The sequence below is a fragment of the Lasioglossum baleicum genome, chromosome 18 (genome assembly GCF_051020765.1).
Source record: "Lasioglossum baleicum chromosome 18, iyLasBale1, whole genome shotgun sequence".
In the NCBI taxonomy this organism is placed as follows: domain Eukaryota; kingdom Metazoa; phylum Arthropoda; class Insecta; order Hymenoptera; family Halictidae; genus Lasioglossum; species Lasioglossum baleicum.
Window position 1 is genome coordinate 8,681,532 of NC_134946.1, and position 26,718 is coordinate 8,708,249.

General features: G+C 37.4%; 2 protein-coding genes and 1 long non-coding RNA gene across 8 annotated transcripts in view; 1 reads left to right on the plus strand and 2 right to left on the minus strand.

The window, feature by feature from the left end:
• Positions 1 to 426: 426 nt before the first annotated feature.
• On the minus strand, positions 427 to 23,412 carry LOC143218136 (uncharacterized). 6 transcript variants are annotated; one of them, XR_013010984.1, is made up of 5 exons: positions 23,213 to 23,351; positions 23,070 to 23,131; positions 15,258 to 15,357; positions 14,924 to 14,950; positions 427 to 13,869 (listed from the first exon to the last, which is right to left on the minus strand). It is a non-coding gene; the product is annotated as an uncharacterized LOC143218136 (long non-coding RNA). The 6 variants fall into 6 exon arrangements; XR_013010985.1 differs by having other exon boundaries at positions 23,209 to 23,337; XR_013010983.1 differs by lacking the exon at positions 14,924 to 14,950 and having other exon boundaries at positions 23,209 to 23,412.
• Positions 427 to 26,718, minus strand: part of No66 (Bifunctional lysine-specific demethylase and histidyl-hydroxylase NO66) — a 30,558-nt gene continuing 4,266 nt past the window's right edge. The window contains exon 6 of the mRNA XM_076443142.1: positions 427 to 23,589. Coding sequence (XP_076299257.1) covers positions 23,578 to 23,589 — 12 coding nt within the window. The 3' untranslated portion in view covers positions 427 to 23,577. The remainder of the gene's footprint in view (positions 23,590 to 26,718) is intronic.
• On the plus strand, positions 21,517 to 26,718 carry LOC143218133 (multiple coagulation factor deficiency protein 2 homolog). Its single transcript, XM_076443149.1, has 5 exons — positions 21,517 to 21,659; positions 24,127 to 24,286; positions 24,680 to 24,766; positions 24,869 to 25,029; positions 25,739 to 26,718. Exons 2-5 carry the CDS (start codon positions 24,135 to 24,137, stop codon positions 25,873 to 25,875), a joined length of 537 nt encoding a protein of 178 aa, XP_076299264.1. The 5' UTR covers positions 21,517 to 21,659; positions 24,127 to 24,134; the 3' UTR covers positions 25,876 to 26,718.

Below are 26,718 nucleotides of genomic sequence, written 5' to 3' on the forward strand. Positions count from 1 at the left end.
TAGCATTCACAGTTCAATGATATGATGCTCGTCCTCAAATTAGGATAGAATTGGACTAACCTCGATTATAATCCTTCAGAACGTTGACTGAGAATTAATACCCTTAAGAAGAGGCTTGAGAATAACTATTTAGGTATACACATGTCAGGGCGCACTGCTTCAACACAATATTATGACACTTTCTGGACAGTCTAAGCCTTGTAATTAACCTGGCGTCGTCTTTTGTAGATGATCCTGAAAAATTTCAGTCTCGGAAGCTTGTGGACTGGAGCACAGTTTTCTTTCTGGACACTGTCATCCACTGTGATTCTCAGTGGAAGCTCCGATGTTGATCACAGAGGTCTCAGAGATCCGTATCTTCTGTCCTCTTCTGGTCAGCAGTACGTCAAACGACTTTCAAGTCCAAAACACCTAAACTGGGACTACTTTATCCCAAAATTTCAATACTGTGTCTAGAGAGCTATCAGTTCACTTAGGGTTATCAGTACTACAACAAAGATCTCAGCACTCAACTGAGTCAATCCTCTTAACGAAGTATCTAATTAATCTTAGAAGCCTCAACTCGCAACTTCTTTTGATCCACAGTTCTCCAATGAGATCCTCGGCAATCCTACTGGAAGTAGTCAATCTTCTCAATAAAGCTCCATGTTGGTCGCAGAGGCCTCAGCTCACGTCCACTATGATTTTGTAGTGCTCCAACAACTCTTCGACTCTCAGCATTCAAACTTTACTCTCTCTCTCTCTCTCTCTAGCAAATCTTCTATATTGATTCTGAAACTCTCAGCATTCAAACTGAAAGTACTTTACACCTCAGCGAAGGTCCTACGTTGATCTCACCTCACTGTCCTCGACTCTTTCGAACTCTTCGATCCTCAGATAGCGTCTCAGCTCTTCAGCAACTGAGAGTACTGTATCTCTTCAGAAAGATGGATCCTGGAGGCTAATCCTGGAGATACCAGATCACTGCGTTGCGCTCTCCTCAAACACGTTCTCGGATCCTCGGAAGCTCCAACAAGGATCCACTGTCTCTCCTACAGGTCTCGGCTCCTCAGCAAAGATCCGACCTCGCTGCCAGTGGTCTCGGCTTCACGATCTCGTCCCCGAAACGGTCTTCACACCACGCGTAAATCAGTAAAGCGGCAAAGATGCGCCTATCTCGACCGAGTTTCCGCGAGAGCGTCTTCGACAATGTGATCCGCAACGCTGCTAATGTTTACGTTATGGGTGGGGGCGGGGAGTTTAAGAGAGCCGAAAGGGCCGTAAAACACAGGTTAATCGCGGGCGGACGTTATCGCTACCGCGGCCTCGATTCGAAATTGAAATCTTATTATCCCGTCGATGCAATTACGCGGCTCCCAGTCAACAGGGGCGGGGGGGGGGTTAGCAGGGGGGAGGAAGCGGAGGGGTTTCCGTGCGAAGAAGGGGGAGAGAGGGGGACCAACGACGGACACGAGGACAGAGGAGAGAGATTCGAATATCTCGGAATAATTATGAGAAGAGAGGCGAGAGAAAATCGGGGTGTCTGAGAGGAGAGTCTCTCGCGTCGCGTAGCGGCCCTCGCGGGCGTTCGTAACTCGCCGGAGTGGCCCTCGCGGGCAACGGGCGTCGCGACGACGCGGGCTCTGCCGAGCAGGAAAAACCCGAAACGAGCCGAGCAATCGAGAGGGGCGACCGCTCGCCGTGAGTTCTTGTGGGATTCTGTCCGCGAAATGCAGTTATCCTGGTGACTCCGCGGGGGGACACGACTCGGAGGGGTCGTTCGAGGTGGTGGGGGGTCGCCAGCTATACCTGCCTCCCTCCCCTGCCACCCCTCCCCTGACCAAAGGAAGGCGCTTCGGCGCGCGGACCACGAGGCGTGAGCACACCCCGGTTATTGGACGTCGCCATGGCAACGCATCCCCTACGCCGGCCAATCGGGAACCGTTAGAGGCTGATGAGCGTTCCCCCACCTCCCGGCCAAGATGGCGGACTTACCAATAAAAATTCTTCTGGAAAATAACCTGCGAGCGATTTTCTTTCCACCCTGCTATCTAGCTTTTCGTACCGTGTACACTAAAGGGTGGGCGCACGCGGCTCTGTGTGGGTGAGCGCGGGCGGAGGGCGCGTGGAGGGAGGCTTTAGGGTTTCTTCTAGATAGGCGGAATTGTAGCGACCCTTAAGGTTGCCCTCTGTGTCTTTAGTACTAGGTTCCTTTTTGTTTTTCGGGGGAATAGTGGAGTTCGTTTTATTGGGTGATGGGTTTTTAATTTTTACCGAGAGGGGCTCGCGGAGCAAGGAGGAAAGTATATGCTAGATAGGGGTTCTAAGAGTGAGGAGACTTTGGCAGGATGGTTTGGGGAAAGTGATATTTAGGGGTGCTCAGGGTAGCGGATATGGGGTGGTTTTAAAGAAATTTCTAGGGGTGATTTAATCGTGTTTTTGAACAACTTTCAGAATTTTTTGGGATAGAATGCAGAGACTGATTTTTATGGGACTTTAATGTACGATTTTATTTACGTTTCGACTATGTTCTCAAATTTTGATGTGAGGAATAAGTGCAAATCTACTTTGGGATAAGCTATTAATTACACCCTTGAAAACGGACTTGTTACAACCCGCTAATCTTCTGGTTTGACTTGATATTTTTTTATTATGATTCTGCGAAAGTGATTATCATGGAACTTCGGTGTACCCATTTGTCCATACTTTGACTTTGTTCTCGAATTTTTCGATCCAGACAAAATCAAAGTTGAGGTTGCTAGAACCGATTAAGTACAGCATTGAAAAATATGAATTTCTCTCTAATATTCTGGCTAACATTTTAATGATTTCTAATGAAACTGCAAAAAACTGATGGTTATAGAATGTTGTATAACTTGTTCTTTACGTCTTGTTATCAAATTTTTACATCAAGAATTTTTAATTAAGATTGTTATTTACTATTAACTACACCCTTCGAGAAGAACTACCCCCTTATGTCCTAGTTTGATTTTGATATTTTTTATTATGAATCTGCGAAACTAATCATTACACGTAGAATTTCGGCAATCCTTTTTCTCCATAATTTAACTATGTCCACAAAGTTTTAGGCGCGGGAAAAATAAAAATTGAGTATACATATTATAAACCATTAACTACATCCTTGGAAAAGATCTTGCTGTAACCCCTAGTATCTTAGTCTGCCTTTGGCAATTTTTTACAACAAAACTACAAACTCAGTTATTCTCAGACTTTAGTACACAGTAGTGCTTCGCTTTAAAGTGTATCTTCAAATTTTGGTACAGAGGGAATGCTAAAATTAACCTGAATAAAAGAAATTCCTTCGAATTTCCCCTGCAGAACAATAATAAAATACTTTTTGCTATCATAATTTCTGGTCCAAGGGAATTCATTTGGCAACCCCGTCTCCTCCCGTCATCCGAAATGACTCACATATAACCGAAACCTGTCTGGTTTCTCGAGGAACTTCGACAAAACCCTTCGATTCGTCGACTTGACGCCCACTTCTCGTTCGACCCTCCTTCGGAGCGTGGCGAGAGGGTGCCTGAGGGTGAGATCGAACAGATATGCAGCCGAAGGGTATGAGCAAGGGCTACGAACGAGAAACATTAAGTTCCTAGAGCCTCCGCCTCTTCAGACTTCCTCAAACCCCGAAAACCCCACCCTTCTCGCGACCACATCAAAAATGGGTAGCATTGACCATTTCACAAAATTTCACAAACCGTCACCCAACCAAAAAAACGAGCTAGGTCACGCGATTCCTCGTTCAAAAATCTACAATATCTGTCGCACAACATTTTTTCACTCGGTACACAGTTGTCCACCAAATCGAGTCCAAAGATTTTTATTTTGAAACTCAACTTTTTCGAAAACCGAGCCTCGAATGGAAAAAATTCATTCTTCATTTTCGTTGCAGTTTTTCTTGTAGAATTGCTTGGTATACGTTTTAGTGCGTCTTGCATTCTGATTTCGCCTAAAAAATCCATTTTTTGTGTGAGTGTTGTTTGTAGGGGTGTTATGTGGGTTCTTTCCGGCGTTATTGTTTTTAGGTTTAGTAATAATTAGTGGGTAATTATGGCTCGTTCATTTACTCGGCTCGATACGAACGTAATCTTTTAGCGTTTGAGCCCTTGAAAAGTAATCGGATTGCGTCGGATCCGAAGAGAGCGTTGCAGTTATGCTACGTGTTCATTATGTTCGCTTTAGTTGCAGATTTCGGGATCTCTCATTAAGAATGCGAAATGCGGCGCACGAATAATGACATTTTACAGAGCGAGTCGATCAAAGCCGGAATTTGCGAAATATATAAACGCATTCACACCTACTCACCTGGATTTTTATTGCTCGGCGTTCGACTCGGCTGCTCGGGGCTCTGGCCGAATCATGGCAAACTGCATTCGCGAATTTTGTAGATCGTTGTTCAATTTCGATAGTGTAGGTTGCATTTCATTCGCTATGCAAACTGAATAGCAATTTTTCAATCGAGAAAGTTCTCAACTTACTGCTCAATCTAATATTGCAGAGCGACTATGCGATTTTTTGTGCAATGGAACGAGAAAATGATTTGCTATGCGATCGTGCTGCATACTTTCATCTGTGTCTCGATTATGTTCTCAAATTTATAGAAAAAGAAACAATAAAAATTTAGCTGGTTATGAACGACTAAGTGCATCCATGAAAAAGAGCTTATCACAACTCTCTGATATCTTTAACTTTGACATTTTTTTATAACAGGAGTTCGACATCGATTATTATGTCATTTGAATGTGTATTTTCGTTTTTGTTTTGAATACATACACAAATTTTTACAAGCAGAAAAAAATCAAAATTGAGCTAGTTATGAGCAACAAAGTCTATCCTTGAGAAAGAACTAATTACAACCACTTATTTATATGTATAACTCTGGAATTTTTTATAACAAAACTGTGAAATCTACTATTATGTAACTTTAACATATATTTTTGTTTATATTTTGTCTATGTTGCACACATTTGTACAACGAGGAAAAATCAAACTGGAGATCGTAATAAGCGATTTTGGGGATCGTGGAAAGGACTTGTTTCAGAGGCTGATACTCCAGGTTATTTTTGATAGTAGCATGATCACTTGGTGCGCATATTCTCCCTCGTATAACTATACATGAAAAATACTCTGAAAAGCTTATCTGAATCTTTGAAAGCTATCGATTAGACCACCCTTGCGAAGTACAACCTGCATATGGTCCACGCAGACCGTAAAGTTGGCTTTCCAATCCAAGTGATCGGATCTAATCTAAGCGATCTACCCCTTGTAAATTAGGTCCATGAGGCTCTTCGATCGCATAGGAACAGTGGCTCGAAGTTACAGAGTCTCTACACAATTTCATACACATACACAAATTATTACACAGACCATATCATCATATCTTTCCAACATTAATTCTTTAACAGCGTTCCTATAGACTCTAATTTTAATTAATAAACTCAACAAAAATATCTGACGACCTCAGTAAACCATGTAGAAACCTCATCAAACTTATTGTATATTGTGAAATTAATTGGTTCTTATGATTACAATTGACTGAATTTAATTGTATTGGAATTGTAAAATGAACTAGTTGGTTAGAGGGGATCAAGGGGGATATTAAGAGCTTTCTGAATTGATGGATGATCGATACAGCAATGGATCTCCAAGTGATCAGCATATAGTAAGAATTTGCAGAATCAAAATTCCCCAGAGAGATCATTGGTAAATAGGTTAAACAGCACAGCTCCCAGGCGAGAGCCTCGAGGAAATCCAGAGATAACTTTGATATTTCTGCGATAGCGGTTACTCCATTTTACAAGTTGCATTCCATTGGTAACAAATTACCAGTATATTCAAGAGAATACCACCAAAAAATTATTAAACCCACAATTAAACTTTAGCGCAATTGCTCTGGCAGACTAATAAATAGACATCAAACTAAACGATGTAATATAACAATATTATGACATATAATGTTTATGTAATATAACAATATATACAAGTGAGTGTAAAAAGTATTCGTACGTCCTTTAAAATAGAGTAACTTTCTTATAATTGTACCAAACGACCTGATTTTTTATAATCAATTAGAAGCATAGGTTTAGGAAATGATATGAAAAAAGATTTTCCAAAAATTATAATTTACAAGGTAAGAGGCAAAAATAAAAAAGGTATTTTTTAAGTCATATGACTTAAATTACTTACAGTGAGCGTGAAAAGTATTCGTACGCCCTTTAGAATAGAATAACTTTTTTGTTTATATAAACACAGAATAAAATTTCAGCCAACTGTTCCCCACTGTACTACTGAAGTCAGAATTTATGTTGGCATTATGCTGCATTGTAACAATAGTTTATAGGAACAGTTATGAGAACGCGATTCGAGGGATAAAATTATTATTTACCCCTAACACAAAAGGCGTTCTTGGCAGTGTCAACGAGCTCGAAATTTTCACGTTACAGAATTTTCGATAGTCAAACAAAGCAGGAAGAGTTGCTGGGAAAATATTCGACATAACTATGTAACTGTATTACGTTACGCTGATGCGATACGTGGTTCTCGTGCATGATACATAGTTCTACATATTTAGCTGAACGGAACGTTGTTGTGCTGTACGTATAAAAAAAAGAAGAAGCCATCAAACATTTTTTTTTACTCTTGTCTACATTAATCTGGATAAGAATTATTATTACATCTCGGTCGACAATTACCATTAGTAGACTGCGGATTCTATGCATTTATGACAAAAATCGGTGGATGTAATTGAAAACAGTAAAAGCTTTAAGACAATTTAAGAACGCCCATATGTTCTTCTCGATATATTAAAATTGTTGAAAATAGAAAGAAAGTTTTATATGGGTTCTGTGTCTTGCAATTGATGAAGACAATTTTTATTTTGCATAAAGATCCGTAGTCTAAGCATTAGGTACCGATATAATTGTGCAATGTTCTCTATTATGATTATTAATATTATTCCAATCCGAAAGTTTAGTTGTTAATAATTATCATTAATTATTAATATTATTCTAATTTAAAAATTTAGTTGTATGAAGCAGTGCAATAGTGATACACCTACTTCTCAAAGTCCAATATCGTGGCTATAAAAAATCTGTATACTGAATTTTTTGATCTCGTCGTAAAGGAGAGACTTCAATCTCGAAATTTATGGTGGTTTGGACACCGGAAACAATTTTTTTAAATTACTTAGCGACATTTGAATTTATAGACAATTTCAATACATTCTTTTTAATACGTTCAATTTTTGAATGCAGAAACGGTCGTTGAGAAAAATTGAATTTCAAGGTACCAAAACTAGTCGCTTTACTCCATAAAATGAGCTTAGATGAATTATCCTACGATTTTTTTTCACTAAATTATGCTATTTACTTTTAATGCACCCAATTTTACCCTAGAGTTAGCGATCCTCTAACCGTTACTGCATAGCTTTCAATTTTTTCTAGAGGAAAAGGGTCATTCAAGAAAAATGTAACCTGGATGTGTCGAAAGTGCAGACTACACCCTATACAATGAGCCTAGGTAGATTATCGTACGATTTATTTAAACATAGTTGTGATGGTTTGAACTTGTTCAATTTTACACTTGAGATTTCACGATCCCTTAATGGGGATTGATACATAATAATAAATTACCTAAGGAGAACAGATGATTCAAGAAAAATTTAACTCAGGGGTGTCGAAAGTGCAGAGATCAGCCTATAAAACAAGTCTAGTTGGACCGTTCTAGAATTCTTTTTCTCGGAGTTATGGCAGATTGAACACGATCAATTTTTCTCTAAAGACTCCGCTCTCCTTTGATTCCGATCTTCGCTATACCTTTTTTCTGTGTTCGTGAGTGCTTTTAGGAGTCAGCGCTATATCATTGCTGACAATGCATCAGTTTGTTCGTGGCTAGTGTGACAGATTTCGACCACGCCCCGTCGATATGGTGTTGCACCCCCTTTTCAGAATATCCGTGCACCCTCGATCAGTGCATCGGAAATTCACTGGCTTTGATCTACGCGCTGCGCCTCTTCGGGAATCGTACGTGTCGCCTCCATTTAGGCGAATGTTGTCAAAGACGCTCAAATACTGTGCAAACCTTCGCTTTCTGTCTCTCTCATTTTATCGAGACGCCGCCATTTGCGTTCCCGATAACTCTGGACACTAACGAAACTGCTGTTTTTACCAATTTCACTACATTCGACTTTATCTGACTGCATCTTTAATTACTATGCCCCAATTTGATGCGAAACACTCTGCTAGATATTCGCTCCGAAATTTGACAAACTTCCCTTTAACTATATTTGTTTATGGAAAAATGTGGTTCTTGTCACTCAAAAAAAGAAAAAAACGCTACTGCAAACAATATTTCTCGGTACAGTGTCTTCAGACTTGGAGCAACGATAAATAATTCCAATTATTTATAAAACGTCATAAATAAATGCATTTATTTCCTACTTATTATTATCAAACGTTTCTCAATTCTAGAAATGAAAGACTTATTCTGTCATAAATATTTCATTTAATTTAGACGTTATAACGAATTTAGAGTTAGAGATAAATAACAATTATTTTATTAATTAAATATAATTATTTTAAAATTTAGCAATTATACTTAATTTATTGTAGATATTTCTAAAGATGAAGTATAGCTGCTGCTAATGCAGTCAATTGTAGGTAGTCGGAAGAATTTTTTAGGAAGGCTATGTTATGATGTAAATAATTATTTATTATGGAGGTCGGATCAATTTGGTTTATTTTTCACTTGATTCGATTGCGTTTGGCCCGTAACAACACTGTAAATAAAAATGACAGACGCGATAGAGCTTTTTCTGGTGAAAAGAGATGGGCGTGTTGAGGAGGCTGCTGGTATAATTGGCCTATTCAAATAGCGAGCAATATTTTGACATGGTTTTATCGGTGACACGTGCGGTGAACAAATTGGCAAGCACGTGCTGCTCTGCCCGGCCGACTCTCTCCGACGACTTCCGGATATAATAAGCACTCTTGTTCAATTTAAACGTTCCCTTAAGTGTCGACATACAGAATGCACCATTTACCAAACGTATAATCAATCTTCGCTCCCACTTTTTCTCTATCTGGATACTATTCACGTTGTACAATCAGAATGGTTTATTGAAGAATGGTGTGGTAATTGTATTGTTGCCGCATCCATTGTGCAGTTTTTTTAAAAATAATTATACTGTACAGAATGGGCGAATGCGACTAACTTTATTATTCGTATATAGTATCTTCCCACAAAAGTATTATTGATATTAATATTAGGAGAAAGTAATAATCAATATTTTTTGACGACTTATATGATGACAAATAATTTTTACGATATTAGACGGCAACGATAGACATAGAAATTATATTTACTGTAAAAATTACTAGATTTTTACTAGAACAATATATTTTTGAAAGTACGATATACATAGTCCTGTATGTATAAACAGTCTTTATAGTGACATACTGTATAAACTGTATCACTGTCTTTTGTGGTAGAATTTATAAATTGTTTTTTAGTGAAGCAATATTAAAAATTATTTTCACTGGAATATTATATGTAGAATTTATTTGTAGTGAAACCATATACACCTCTAATTGTAGAATGTGCAAATCATTTTTAATGGAACCACATACAAATTGTGTGTACTGGTACAATACATATAATAAATTGTTTTTAGTAACACAAAGTGAAAGTAGTCTCTAGTGGTAACATATGTACATGTGTATACATTGTTATTTAATGGAGTAATGTACACACATTATTTTTACTAAAATATTATTATACAAGTCACATTTTATAAATCGTTTATAGAGGCACCACATTGTTTCTACTGATACAATAAATTGTTAGCGACACAATAAATGTCTTTCGTGGCACAATGTACAGATATAATGTGATCTACTTTTTTGCTGAAACATTGTACGTGGAAATTGTTTTTAATGAAACTATACATAAATTCCCGTTGCACGCTGTCTAAATCGTTTCTACTGAAGCCAGATATAAATTTTTTTTTACTGATACAACAGGACGAATTGTTTTCAGTAAGCCAATACAAAATTACTATTTTAAATAGAAGTATTCAATGTAGTAACAACCCAGAATTTTCTCATTCGAATTTCGGCTCCGAGAAAATATTAATGGCTCGAACTTTCCGATGGTGAGGCGGAATAGTGGGTGTTACGGGGGTGTGCGAATACTTCCGTGACTCGGTGTAGATTCAGCCCTGAGTCAACCCTCTTTCCTTGCACATCTCTCTCCCTCACTCTCTCCCCATCTCTCTCTGTCTTTTTCTGTCTCTTTCCGTCTCTCTCTGTCGTTGTCCTCTTTGTCGAACACAACCGAAGCTTTCTAGGCATCCTCTACCAGCTCGCCGGTTGTTCTCCACCCAACCTAGCGCAGCATCCGCGTTCTGGAGCTGCTCTCGCAGCTCTCGTAATCACATTTGACGTCGCTACGTTTTTGTTTCAGAGCTGTACGTGACGCTTCCGCCCGTGAGGGCTCTTGGCTAAACACGCGAGCGAGCAAAAAAGAAAACCCCTGGAAAAGGGAACTGAAGGCGGAGAATAGCGATGACAAAGGGGGTCGGGGGCGCTGGCGGAAGATCGAGGAATCGAGGCGAGCCTCGAGATCTTCTCGATCCTTTTCCACGGAATTTTTTAACCTTCGTTTTACCGACTTAACCGTGGCCGACTCTCACGGCGATTTCGCCAGGTTTTCACTACGAAACTGCGAAGCCAATTCCTATGCAACTTCAGTCCACGTTTTTGTTCATGTTTCGACTATACTTGGGAATTTTTGGAGTTGGGAATAATCAAAATTTAGATTGTTACTGGAAAAATGACTTATTACGCCTTTCAATACTCTTTGGCTGCATTTGCGATTTTTTTACGACGAAGTCGAGATACGTTGGTTATGCGACTTTAGTGTGAATGTTTGTTCATGTTTTGGCTGTGTCCAGGAATTTTTTGAACTAGCAAAAATCAAAATTGAAATTGTTATGAGCGTGCAAGTTCACCCCTAAAGAATTACTTATTTCGCACATCACTACCTTTTGGCTGAATTTGCGATTTTTTTACAACGAAGTGGAGGTACCGTTGGTTATGCGACTTTAGTGTGAATGTTTGTTCATGTTTTGAGTATTATGTCCCTGGTTTTGACTATGTTCAGGAATTTTTAGGGTCAGGAAAAATCAAAATTGAGGTTGTTATGAGCGTGTAAGTTTGCTCTTAAATAATTACTTATTTCGCACTTTAATACTTTTTGGCTGCATTTGGATTTTTCTACAACAAAATGGCAAAAACTTGTAACGTACATTTTTGTATATGTATTGACCATATCCAGCAATAATTTGAGTAAGCAAAAATCAAAATTCAAATTGTCATCAATATATTGGTTAGCTTTCAATGTATCTAAAAAAATTAAAGTTCAAAAGCAAAATCGATCTGCACCACGCGACTGTGCGTGCTTTGTTCCTTGAAAAACCGTCAACAAAAATTGGAACGCAATTTTGGTTTTGGATTGACAATATAAAATAGGTCCGCCTAGCATGAGCTATTGCCGGTGATTCTTGTGTATTGCCAATCGCTTCACGTTTACTGGTGTGCAATGCAATCATTAATAGAAAGGAATTATGCATACTAATACTAAACTTAATACTTGAGTATTTATCAGAAGTGATTGTATAATTTTCCCGTAATAGAATGTTGTTGAGAAAACAGTTTTAAACAGAAATAGAAATTGGTTACGGTAAACATTTTTGAAGCGGAAAAGAGCGCAGGGCTCCGAGGTTTCGTGGTCCGGATCTGCCATCGTTGTATGACAGCAGAGGAGTAGGGGATTAGTGGAGGGGGAGCGAGAAGGCGAACGCTTATCAGGGGTGGAGAATTGTCATAGAGGCGGGGGTGGTCGGGCTCGGGGTTGATTTTGCGAGAGCTCGGAGCGATAGCTCGACCCGAATGTGTGCCTGCACGTATCTGTGCGTGCGTACACGAAAAATCAATCGGTACGTTCGACGCACCGAGCCTTTGGATGGCTATGATTCCAGAGATGTGAATGCCAAACGAAATTCCTTGTTGTGATTCGAAACGATAAACTATAAACAACAACTCGATTGGAATCATTCTCCCTCCTATTACACGTAGTCAAAATTACACTCGTCGATTCATCTTGGAAAATAAATAGCTTGTTTAAAAGCTTGTTGCCGCCACATCCTAGGAACTAATACATCAATTTTCAATTTTACAAAATATATTTTCATTTTTAGTCTCTTATTTTTTTAGAAAATGCCTCACAAACGTCTCATTTTTTCGAATTTTATTAAACGCTTTTAGTAATGTATTTTCCGGAGGGTGAATGGGCACTTAAACTGAACGTTGAAATTAGAATATTGTTCTTTAATTTCCCGAATATGATATTCAAGATACAAGAACATGATTCAAACAATAATGTTTATAGCTTGTATAGAAAATCTGGCACTAGTATTAAAAGAAAAATTAGCAAAATTACCAATCCATATCAATTTATAATAAATGAACTGGGCTTCCCCAATGAATAATTACTCAAACAGACTTGGCAAGAACCATTGTCCCACCTTAAAATACAAATTGAGCATTTTCTAAATAAATTAATTAACGAACTAATGTAGTATCGAATAAAAATGATGTAGTATCGAATCGTTTATTTAAAAAAAGAAGGAAAATCTCTTCAGCAAGACATCTGCGAACTTATAATAGAATTACCGTATAAAAATACGCGAATCATGTTCAGTCTATGGACAGGTCACCCTATGTAGAATAAATGTTTCCGAAGAATATGGAAGATGTATTTTTAAGACGCCACCCGTTAGAATTAGTGTTTCAACATTGGCGGCGGGGTGATGGTCGCCAAGCCTCCATTAAAAAGTTGTTAAACGCAGCCTGACGGCGCCCTGCGGCAAATTGGAACCCCATCATAAGTCTTCATGGTATATAATGTATATGGCTGTTAGAGCAAGCCATCTACAAGATAGCGATATCGAAGTAATTAAGTATTCGATGAAGACATTTTGATCGACCGTATGCGAGCAAATTGGCGTCGGCCAATCAGATGTGTACGTCGACCAAAAAATTCCAATTGATCGATTATGGAACAGTGGAATTGTTGCAGACCTGCGAACGATCACGACTGACTGACTAAGATGTTTTATTTAAAAAACTGTCTTTTATTTATTATATATTACACATTTTTTTACCGGTAAAATTTTTAATTTGATAACTATGTATCACCATTTTAATAAAAGTAAGGAAAACAATATTAACACGATACTTCCATATTGTAAAACTATATTCTCATGTTATAATAAAATTCTACTGTGGTGGAAATAAAGTTATAATAATGAATGTGGTACTACATTGAAAAATTCTATCACGAGTCTCTGCTTCGACGAAATCCATTAATTAAAAATTAGGTTAATATTTTACCAATGACACTGTATCAAACTTGTTTAGAATTAATCAATAACTACAGCCACTATCAATATTAAAATAATTCGTCACGATTCTTTCCTTCGATTCTCGTTTAGGAAATAAATAGAACTTTATCATACATTTAGTTAATGAAAAATGAAAAATTTCAAACACTGAAAATAGATCGCGAACAACTCGAAGGAGAATAAAATGTGTTCCTTGAAATTTTGATTTCCATCGAGTGTAAAACGTTTGGATTATGATTTCGAAGAGATTTGTTGAGAAAATTATAAAATTGTTCTTTGACCGTTTTTTTTTTACGGGTAAAAGGACCACGATTTTTGCAGTTTAGCGTTCCGAAGGCTTCGTCCCGATAAATTTGACATTTTCCTTCCATATCTCTCGTCTCCTTCACCGTGGTGCTTTTTCCCTGAAAAAAGAACCACGAACAAGTTCAACGTTTTCTACGTAACGCTGACTGAAAACTCTTGGCCAAAGCAGCGAGAGGTTCAAAATAAGAGAAAAAGCATCCCCGTAAAAAGCATCGAAGTGGCAGAGTTTCGAGAGAGAGGACGAGAGGGTGCGAGATAGCGAGAGAGAGAGAAAGGAAGAGAGGATGGTTTAAAAGTACGTGGAATGGAAAAGGTGTGCGAAGAATTGTACGGTCACTACTGTAAAATATAAACCCCCGGCACAGTCAACGGCGTATCGAAGCCTATTTATTACCATCATTTCAATATTCCGTCGAGCAATAGGCTAGATTTGCAAATTGCCGTACGCGAAACGCGAATCTGAAAACCGTTTTTGTCCAAAAGGCCACAATTCCGAGGAAATCCACTCGGAAAAGATAAACGAATTTTTAACTTCCATGATTTATTCCGATTAAGGGTAAACGATAAGAAAACGATTTTTATTGCAACATCATAATTATGCAATGATGTGTTTTATTGCAAAGTTATAATCTTTTAAATAAGATTGAAATTGACTTTAGCGAGAGAGACGAATGGTAAAACCGAGTCTTTTCAACTTTGATAATGTTTTACGAGTTAAGTATAAATAACAAGAAAATGATTTTTACGAGAAATAATTCTACAGAATCTCACGAATACAGTGATGTACTTTATCGTAAAATTAGAAATTTTTAAATGAGATTAAAATTGATTTAAGTTAGTTAAGATTCATTGTGTACAATGAATGTACGAGTTTTATAATATTTTTTTAAGGTATCACAGCGAAAGGTATGGAAATGATTTTGTTCAGGGACCGATTTTTTATAACATTACGGTAATTTAAACTAGTTAAATCATATCAAAGCGCTCGCCACATATTCTAATATAATTCCATCATTATCGGGGCAATGAAACTTGCTAAGCTACTAGAAAAGAATATTAATAATTATATACCGTATACTCTACGTTATTTAATCAATTTCGTAGTGATTAAAATTACTAAGCTACCAGAGTAGATTATAAACAATCACTCACCACGTATTCCGATGAAATTGAATATTCCTGCGACGGAAATCACCAAGTACACTTTAGAAAAATACTTTTAGGGTATTTTACGGGGTAAGACGCTGACCCATGTTGCCGAACTAATTGCCAATGACATGTTGAAGGTGCCCGTAGATTGGTGGTCACCTCCCAAGGGCAAAAAAGTGGGGGGACGGTTGCAAAAACCGCGGTCAGTTCAAAACCACCGGTGCGGCGTTCCTTATATTCGTTTTGCAAGCAAGTTTCCCTCTTTTTGCGCACGCATGGGGTCAGCTCTCGGGGTAACGAGGTTAAGGAAATATTTTAAAAATAATTGCGTTCTTACCTCGACGCGACACGCTCGGCAAGATGGCCTCCGGAGTCGAAGGCGAAAAAAGCTTTATGGAAGCGAACCGCCCCCGCGACAGCCTCCCACGTGTATTTAGCTGGAACAGAGACGAAGGATGAGGTTGGAAATCGATAAAAAATAAATATAATCGAGTATCGATCCTTTTTGATAAACTGATAAAACGAATAAGCTTGTTTTCCTGAAAAATTGAAGTGTTGAACTCGTGCAAAAAGCAGACCGCCTTTGAGAATTTATTGTAAAAGAACTGCATAATGTATAGTTAAAAAACCCTTTGCAATGTGATCAAATATGATTCAGTATTGTTGATAAATTTTCATTGCATGCTGCGGTTCATATCGTTTTCATTATAAACGACTTCGACTGGCTCATTAACAAAACTCTGCTTCAGTTCGTTTTTCAATATTCTTTAAACATGCTTGAATGACCATAATCTAACAAAAACATATATATATATCATTATATTCAGGAGAGTCTGAACAATCATTTCCTCTAAGGAACATTTTCTGTCCGAAACATGTTTGCAATGTTACAAAAATCGAGTCTACGCAACAATCCCGCGTAAAAAAAGAAATATGTAAAAACCACGACTTTATTTTTGCCATTAAGCAGGAAAACGGACACCGAACGCAGCGAAACTGTTGAGCTCAGATGAAAAACCAAATTGGTATCGCAGAACAAAATGGCCTCGCTTGCAGCAGTATCGTTTTCAAGAGAATTCAATTTCAGAATCCGCTGGCTATGACTGAAAGCTTATCTGCACTGTCATTCCGCGTTTACGAGCACCGAATCCCGTCGAATGGCGGGATTCTTATTTTTTTTTTCGGAAAATATTTTTCTATTACAGTCACGCGTGGTTGTGGATCCCGCCTATTTGTCGCCGGTCGTCGATGCATTATGGATCGGTGGACGGGGGCCAGAAATCGAGCAGAGAAATCAAAACACATCCCGCAGCGGAGTCGGCTCGATTAACAGTATTTTTGTTTTCGTTCGACAGCAGCCGGTCGATCGAGGTGTGTCGTATTTGACGCATGAAAATGGCCCAAAGGGATGCGCCAGCCATGATCGACGCTCCATCCGATCGGAGACTACCGAAACTGGCCGTCAAATAATATATTCATAGCTTCCGGATGGTTGAACACGACTCTCGCGAATCCCCGGCTCTTGCTTTGCAAAGGTAACTATATATATATACCTTTCATCCCCTCCCACTGTCCAAATCGGCTGTTGAATAATTATCGAAAATACACGAACTTACTTCTTTTTCCTTGTAACGCCGCACAGTGGGCCAGAAACCGATCTTTTTGGACAAAAATCTGCCGACAACTCAATTTTTCATCGATAGAATTAGAATTTTTTTTTTAAATGTTCTTGAAGGACTATACTTTGATGACGCGCTGCGCGAAAATCATTAACTGTCACAATCAAGAGTCCTTATCTACAAAGCCCAATAACTCCAATATTTCATCCGCCCATACCATAAATTTCAATTTTGTTTTCATTGTGTCTTATTCTACTCATCACACGGATGAAAAATGCTTGGAAACTATGAGTTAAAATCAAACGTTCTCTTAAAAAAATTATGATAAACCTTTTTTATTATCAAACTGATTTTATTTAAATTTTTGATCAACAGCATCGATAGCACGCTGTACATACATAGAAACTGCATCTGAAAATATAATACAAATCAGTTCGATAATGAAAAAACTTCACTATAATTTTTTAAAAGAGCGATTGAGTTTTAATCGTGGGTTCCTCCTACACTTTTTATCCTTGCGATGAAATTGTTGACCTTTTTACCTTCAAATTTGAGGTCAAAGTTAACTTTGCCAGTTAATGGACCAAATGACTTCAGTGTTCCTGCGAAGCTAGAAGGATTGGTTTACTAGATGACGTATAATAAAAATTTTTGAAAAATTGCATTGATCAAAATTACGGAGAAGATAGTAGAAATTTCTTTTGACAATTTTTCTGTTTGGTAGCGGAAAAACTTAAAATATGTGTTTTGTAGGTTTATACAAGTTATTTGGCTGAAAGTTTCATCTTGTCGATTGGTTTACTAGTTAGATATGATCAAAAATGGTGAAAATAACAGTACTTTATGTTTTATACCTAAAACAGTACTTTTGCCTTTATAACCAGATTTCGAGAGTGCATGTATGATGCTGCCAAGAATAAAAAAAATTTGCAGAAACGATGCGGACCGTTCGCGGTGAGCCGAAAAACCGGAATGAACCTTTTCGGCGAATCTTTTATCTTCATCCGCATCGAGCTATTCAAAATCGAATCAATAACAATGAGTGGAACTACTGACGCGGAAGTTAGATCGCGATTGAGTTTTCTACTCGATTACAACGAGCGGGACCTCCTATCGCGATCTATGGATGAACGGTTTACCACCCAGGGAATCCATTTTGGTCGCGGTAAGCTGATCGTTTTTCAATTCGCAAAATCTCCCCAATGTTCCTTGCATTCATCAGTATTCCCTTTAATTAGTCGCGCAAATATTATTCCATTCAAAACAATTGCTTGGTGCACACCAAATGTTTCAACTACGATATAATATTTATTGCTCTTTCATAGGCTACAGGTTCTAATTTAACTTTGCCTGCTTAGTAGAGTTCTATAAAGTTTAATCATTTACCCTGAAATAATAGTATTGTAATTATTCTTACTCTATCTTGATTTTACTATTTAGTTAGCTAAATTACTGTCACTCGTCTAACGGTACTTCCGAATTTGAATTTCGCGCTAACCGGTACGCGCTCGGTTTGAACTTTGAACATGAGAAAGCAGCTGTTAGAAAAGTATTCGTTTGAGTCTAGTTAATTAAAACAATCGTTATTAGAGAATTACCACACCCTTTCTTGATAGGTTCAATGGATTAAAAATAATATGACAATATATACAAATCCTTTTCTAAATCATCTAGGAATGCATACATGTATCTATACAATGCCGTTGTACAGGAGTGGCAAAAAATAGTCGAAATCAAATATTGGATTTTTCCTTTCACTTCTAAATACGATTCTTAAGAAAATTGCAAAGATAAAGAGTTGCAAAATGGCAGAAGAGTTGCAAGGGACGATCAAGTGTGTCTAAGGCTCCCACACGTATCCAGTTTTTTATTTTTCCACCCACCCAAAAACAAATTAAAGAATTATAGGTAGACTGCGGATTTGCATGCATTTATGAAGAAATTCGTTGGGCGAAATATAAAACAGTAAAGGATTAGAAAAATTTAAGAATATCGTAATGTTGTTTTTAATGCAACAGAGTCGTTAAGGGATGAAATCAATTTTTATTTTATCCCTGCTCCCCACAATCAATACAGAACATTTTCATTTTGTATAAAGATCTGCAGTCTAGTTACAGGGTATCGAAAAACAATGGCTGCCGAGGACATCCTTCCATTTATTTCCCTATATTAACATTTCTAAAACTACTATCTTTGGATTACCATAGCAACGTCCGTGATAAAAACTCTGCGACCGCCATTTTCGAGAAAACCACGGGTTTATTTGATTCCAAATGCAAGAACGATATCCACCGAGCGAGATACTCGCGGATCCATAGCAGTACTTCCCACCAAAAAATCTGCAAACCTATTTCGTCATGCATTTGGAAAAAGCTGCCAGTCCATGGGATTTCGGAACGCAAGGAAGACATCCACACAGGATGATTAATGTTTCCAGCGACGCCGCGGACACGTTCCCCAAAAAACGAGAATACAATCAAAAAAGAAAATAGACAAAGGAAAAAGAGAACAACTGGAGACGGTGTGGGAGGCGGGCGGGCCTGTATGGAGGGCAAGACGAGGGGGGTGGAGGGACGTGCGCGGGGGGTAGGTGGGAAAAGTATACGAAAATGGGTGTGGAGAAGAAAACAGAAAATTGGACAGCATGTGTGCAAGGACCAAAGAGTCAAAGAGAAAAACAGAAAACGGTGTAGGAGAGCGAAGGGGGTGAAAAGTAGCGAAAGAGGGTGTGCATGGGGGTACGAGGGGGGGGGCAATATGGGGGTGGCCGGGTGCGGGCAGAGATGCTCATGGAACAGGAAAAGAGAACGAAAGAGAGAATGGTACGTGTGTTCGGAGGGAAAACCGACGGAGAGACCAGGTTAAGGGTGGAACAGAGAGCAAAACAGGGGTTGAGAGGGACGCGGGAGAGAGGGATGGAGGGAGCAAGAGAGAGAGGAGAGAGAGCGAGGTACACGGATGGGTCTCCGGTTGCCATGACGACTACCGTCGCCTAAAGCTATGCTTTTATTGATTCCAAGCCACAAACAATGTACAGGAGTGAATGTTTCGCTCTGTTCTCTCTCTATCCGTCTGAATAGCGAGGTATTAACGTGCCCCGAAATGCCGATATCCGTGGGCACGTGCCCCAGAAAACCGGGGTCACTGTGGGAGTCCTTGGACACGGCTCGTGGGGAGCCTTATGGCAGGTGCTTGAAGAGTTTACCTAGCTTCAAATTCACATATAAATATCCAAAATCGAAAAATGTGTCTCCACATGTAGAATATAGGGATTAATAGGCCAGCAGGATCGATCATAAGACTTGATTGGCTACCAGGCCTGAAGGAGGTGTGAAAGCTCCCTATAGAAAGTATCTTTGGCAATTTGGAAGTGAGGGATTTTGAATGAAAGAGAACGATGTTCTAAGCTAGCTTATATCCTCGGCTTGGTCCTGGATTCTTGAACTCCTGAACTTAATTTAGGTCTAACTCTCATCTACCTCAAATGGTACCCCCGACCCTGGTTTATAAGAAGCCTGTATCAAATTCTGAACCCTAGTCTAGCCTAAAAAATAAAGATCTAATTGCAAACAGCGTATCGCTACACGTACAATTGGGGCTTCACAGTAACAAGAAGATATTATACAGCAATTAGCTTAAATCCTCAATTTGGAACTGAATCTTAGAATCCCTTTAACTAACCAGGACCTAACCCAGATGAGACAATCAAGCATGGCTACCAAAATAACACATTTGGTGCTAACAAGATGAAAACCCCCGTTCCTAATATTCTCTGAATTTTAGGAGGGGACTTGTAGGCTAAGAGCTGAGACTTGAGTTTTAGAGATGGACATTGGGACTCCTGGACCTGACCCAGACCTAGTCTAGTCTTACAAGGGCAGTATCAGACTATAAAGCAAGCGTTCTTACTACTAGGAGTGGTAAACTACTCATTTTCAGTTCCTTCTGGAATCTAAAAAGAGATTTGTTGCAGTCCAAGAGCTTATTCCGGATTTTTGGACTCATATACCTGAAACCAGTCTAGCAAAGATTACAACAGGATTTGTTGAGCTCTTAAGAATTGAGTATAACAACCCTAAGTGTGAAGCAATTATGTACCCAAGCAGTTGAGTAACTATGGAGTAGCTTCCTCCTTTTCAATTGACGACCTACAAGAAATTATGATCTCGCAGTTTGTTCATTATCAAGAATAATGAGGAATGATACCAGGAACCCCTATCACAATACTCCACCAATGAACAGCTAGACTTAACCCTCCGCCGGCAATATGGTTTTTCACTAACACAATCTGCATAACTGATCTATCGTTCCCTGGCTTGATTTCATACTGTGTTTTGAACTCTACTTAACGTACAAGTTAGGAATAAAAATTTGACAGAAGATTACGAGAAAATGTGAATTTGTTTGGAATTCAGCGACCCATTATGCCGGCGGAGGGTTAAGTTAGAGGGTGCCTTCGACTGGTGAAAGCATTGATCTTCACTCATAGTGAGATTTTAATTTATTTTTGAAGTATTCCTTTCCCCAACCTTATGTCTTGAACATTTAAAAACTAATGAGGACTGCCAACAGTCTCTTAAGTCTCCCTTGCTTCCAGACCCAAAAGATCATCGAAATGATCTCCCTATCAAGTCTTGTTCGCTGTTTTCTCTAAAAGCAACCAATAATATGGAACATTTATGAAAAATCAAGTACATAGGCAGGTATTTCAGCGTACTAATTATCATTTTACGAACAACCCAATTCATTTATAAAAATCAGAATCCAAACAGCTATCATTTCATCCCCTCATATTCGCTATTTTCCTAAAAACGAGCGAAATAAAATAAAATAAAATATTTTTTCTAAATTAAAAACGATAAAAGGGTAGTTCGTAGTAATAAACACCGGATCAAGAAGTTTCTTGCTCATTTCCAATATTCAAAAGCTGCCTAGCCCGCTGAAGAACATATCAGAGCTTTGAGCAACTCTTCGAGTACGCAAGCTCCCCGAAAAACGTCGATAAGCACGCGATTTCCCCGTGAGGTCCAAAACACCATCAGAATCATCAACGGGGAAAATCGAGCCACGGTGCTAGCCCCCAAGTATCAACCATCAGCTGATCTACCTCGTAAATCAAGGTAAATTCATAATGAATCGTTCTAATTAATCGTTGTCGTTACGAGTGTCGCAAATTCGCCAAAAACGAGACGAAACTCGACTCCGGCGACTCTGCGAGAGTAGGTTAACCTAACCTAACTCGGGAAGGGTGCGAGGGACCTACCCCATCTCGAGATCGCGCTCTGATAGTCGCGGGCGACGAGCTTTCGAAGACAAAGAGAGCGGGCTATTTAAAAGCGCATTTGCAAACTCGGTGTCCGGTTTCGAGATATTACATTTCTTTCGGAGAATATGGTCTTTGGCGGCTAGACTCATGAAGAGAAACATTTCCTTTGGAATATAGCGCAATTTAAAAGTTTTTTCAAAGTGCCATTTTACTCAAACGACGGGTCTCCTTCAGCCTCCAAACTAGTTTTCGATGTCATTTAAATCTGCTCCTTGCGGTAGCAGTCTTTTATTAGGTATTATTCTAATTGTAAATAGTCAGCTTAATTGTATTTGTATGATGTTGAAATGAGTTATTTATTATCTTTAATATAGCTCACTTTTATATGCATCTTGTACTTTATACTATTTGTAGTATATTGCATATATTCATAATGCTCAATTATTGTTAAGAGATATTGTTAAAATCATGATGTACTCTCTAAAATAAACTTTTTCGAAAAAGAAGACAGGCGTCTCTCTAATCCTTGAAAGCACAATATTTAGACGGCAAAATAATTACTGATAGGACACACATAAACTAAAACAAAAGCGAAATATGATAAAAATTAAAATATTTCCATCAATAAAAATACGATACGCGTTTCCACAATCGGTGGAGCAAATGATCGAGCAACAGATCCAAAAAATCGGGGGCGGTCACAGATCCCCTGTAAGGCGACACAGGTACATATGGGCTCTCTCGTTGAATGGACCAAATGATATAAATTATTTATAGATTTCGACACCAGAGCGAAGAAGGGGGCATATCGAGGGTGTTCTGTTCGAACTATGGGGAGCATGTAGTACCCGGGGGGTCCACTTGCACCGAAAGCCCCTTGGGGCACCCTCAACATATGCATTCCCCACTCGACCACCGTAAGCCTATAGAAAATTGATTCGTAAGTACCCCGGATTCCTGTCTGTCTCCTGTTTTGTTTTTTAACACCTATCTACGATTGCTCCCTGTACACACTTCACGGTGTTAACCCTCGTCTTACCCGTTCCGGGTCACTCCTGACCCGTATCTAGTTACATACTTTTTTCTCTTTTTATTAGGTAATAAAAATTACCCTATAAACTCTTTTTATAAGATAATATTCTGTAACGAACACATAAATTTCAAAAAACATTATTAGATTTCATTTTATTGAAACATATCGAAAGGATAAAAAATATTCTACTAATATTTTCGAGGTAGAGAATATAGTAAAAAATTTACTCACTCTTTTATCAGGATGCATTGTTGTGAAGTCCTTATAGAATCAGGATTCTCACTCTCACCACCCTGGTTTCGAAATAAATATTTATATTAGAATTTTGTACAACAAATAGAAAATATTCTCTCAAATAGAAAATATTTACTCGCCCTTGTTGCGAAATTTTTTCTCGTAAGAAGGTTTTGAAAATCTTGTGTTCTTGGAAGTATAGTGAAGTCAGGGTGAGTGATGTATGGCAAATTCGAAGACGGGCCCAGTGCCGTACGGGCTTCGCCCCCCGGGTCCAATCTAAATCAATGGGCTTGTGGGTAATCGCATAATAATTACTGGGACTCCCTTTACCGCCCATCTGTCGCTGGCTAAGGGGGGTGTTCAGCCCGTGGAAGTGGTAATAGGCACTGGTACGGCAACATAGTCGATGAACATGTCCCAGCAGGTCCTATTGTTGCCGGGCACAGCAAGAAATATCAAGCAGTGTCATTCGTCAGTCGTTGCCACCCTCTGCGCCGCTGCCTTATGCTTCTTCCTGCAATTTTATCGTACAATGTTAAACATTTTACAAAACTAGAAATATCGAAGGAACATTATTCGAAATACATTATTATAAAATGCTGAACATGTTTCTAAAATAAATAGCATTGAAAAACGGTAAATAAATCATTTTATTCTGTATCGCTGCCTCGTGTTTTTTCCTGCAATTTTATCGTGTAATATTAAACATTTTGCAGCAGTAGAAATATCGGAGGAACATTATTCAAAACACATTATAAAAGTCTGAACATGCTTCTAAAATAAATGCTATAATTTCGCTTATAACATACACGTTATAATATTTATAATATTGTAAAAATCATAATTATCAAGAAAAGGGAGTAGAGCTTAAGACACATGACATTAATAATTAATTGTTAGTCAAATTGTCATATAAGCACTAAGATAAAAGGACTTGAATAAGTAGAGTATTTTCAAGAAATGAAACCCTGAGAATTGTTTTTTAAATTTTCATGGGACCCTTTTTCCAATTTTTGTAATTTTCGTCTTGTGCAAATTATAATTGTTTCAGACATACAAATGCTAACTATAATTCTGACAGTGCTGTATATGGGATTTTCTAATGGATTTCGTGGACCACACCACCCCCGCGGTGCAATTTCACATCATCATTATGCTCCACAAAAGGATCTTAAAATTACGCAGGATACGAACCTTCTGCACGACGCTACGTTAGTTCAATCATTTTATTTTCATAGTTGTATTTTTATATTTGTGTATTCATATGTTTCTGAATGATCCTTGATTTAATGCCAGCCTTGCCTTTATAGAATTATTAAAATTAATATACTAACAACTCTATTACATATCAATTCTATTATTAATTAATCAAATCGTTAAACAATAACTTTATTATTCTTAATAATTTATTGATGCAATTTTTTCAAAATTTATTTTCATATTAAATTTCATTTTATAGTCCAATCATCTATATCTCAATGTAAATTTTTATATGCATATCGAAATTTTGACATTAATTTTCATATTTACACCAATATTTTAAAAGTGATTTTTATATACATTCATGTTTTGGATCGACAATTAACATAATTGTATAATTACAGTCATTTAAAGGAAGACATGGGAGACGTAGCAGATCATTTGGATTTCTCAAACATGACTGAACAGGAAATAGAATTCCATTATTTCAAGTACGTTCTTATACTGAAAAACACTTCTTGAAATGATGACATGAAAATTATAAATAAATGTTATATTAATACTATTCTTATACTAATTTGTGTGAATTATAGAGTTCATGATGTGGACAACAATGCAAAATTGGATGGACTAGAAATTCTCCATGCTATTCAACACACATTTCATGAAAATAAATTATCTGAAGCTGAGCACAAAGGTTTGAGCGACGATGCGAAACACCTTAACTTCGAAGATGATCTATCGTTGATTATTGGTATGTAAATTTATTCATAATGAATTATTCAATTTAAAAGAAAATCAAATTTTTCTATTAAAAATTTCGGAGTAGAAAAACTCCCTATGAAAATTTATTTAAGTTTATACAGGATATCTTGGAAGGCGTTGTCGTTATCAAAAAAGTGTTCGCACAAAAGTTGTTTGGTATAAAGGGCTACATTATGTAGTATTAATTGCTTTCTTGTGGGTGGAGTGGTGGAGAAGATCTGAAGATCAATCTATTTTTTTTAAATGGAGTACTATATTTTTTTCTTCAGAAAATAATAGCAGGTACTGAGACAAATCCAAAAAGATGCTATATGATATTATTCTGAGTTGATTAAAGGTAAATCTCTCTCTTTTTGGATTTGTCTCAGTATACTTGCTATTATTTTCTGAAGAAAAAAATATAGTATCCCATTAAAAAAAAATATATTGATCTTCAGATGTCCTTCACCACTCCACCCACACGGAAACAACTTTTATACGAACAGTTTTTTGATAACGACAACACCTTCCGAGATATCCTGCTGTTCTCACTTAAACGGGACACCCTGTAGATTATGTATTTGCCATATAAACTTGTTTTTACCTATGTATATTGTATATTCACCATATAAACTAAAAACATCCCATGAAAAAATTATTGGAATGTTATGTATATTTTCAGTAATTAACATTAATTTTTATTGTTTGTTATAATCAAGAACTGATAGACAAAGTATTCAAAGAGGACGATTTGGATAACGATGGATACCTTGGATACATTGAATACGTTTTGGGAAGGCAAAGGGATCACATAGCACAAACAAAAAGGGACGACAATCTTCGAATTGAAACATAAACTAATAAAGTACAATTCCTAATCAATGATCAAAATTAACATTTTAAAGTTACGATTCAAAAGTTGCTAACAGCTTGATATATATTTTATATCAATCAAATTTATGTAGTAATCACTTGCCTAATCAGCCTAACTAGAATCGTAAAATTTAAATCATAAAACTTTGATACTTATTTTTTTATTGAATTATCAACAAAATATTAATACTATTGTATCTTTAATTTAAATGATCGTCAACGGGTAGAATATTTTCACGCCCTCACGATGTTCAATATATAGATAAACAAAAAATATTTCTTTCCTAAGATAACAAAAATGCAGATTTTACTACAACAAATTTTAACCATAAACAAATGTAATATTTAATTTGGATGTACAAATTAATTGATATTTAAAATACACTTGTCCGACCAAAAGTTTGGGATCAAAAATCACTATAATTCATTAGACAATAATTATATATATTTATGAACTGGAAAAGCATGAAAAAGAACTTCCTTTGATGTCAGTGATCCCAAATTTATGAACGGTACTGTATATACCAAGATTATGCAAATATCAAGACTATAAGAGAGTTACTAATTATTCTTTCGAAAAAAACACAAATTTTTCAGATTTAGTTTTATACAGAAAAAAATCTAAAAACTTAGGCCTAGAACACACTAGTAATTTATGGAATATTCTTACAAATAATAGTAATTTTTATGTACTAAAAATAATTATGTTACCATAATTTATATATTTTGCGATTAAAAAATGATTAAGGAAATTTATTTAGTTATCCTTATAGGATAATCATTTTTTATTCGTTTACGAATATATAAAATTTGTACTGATTAACAG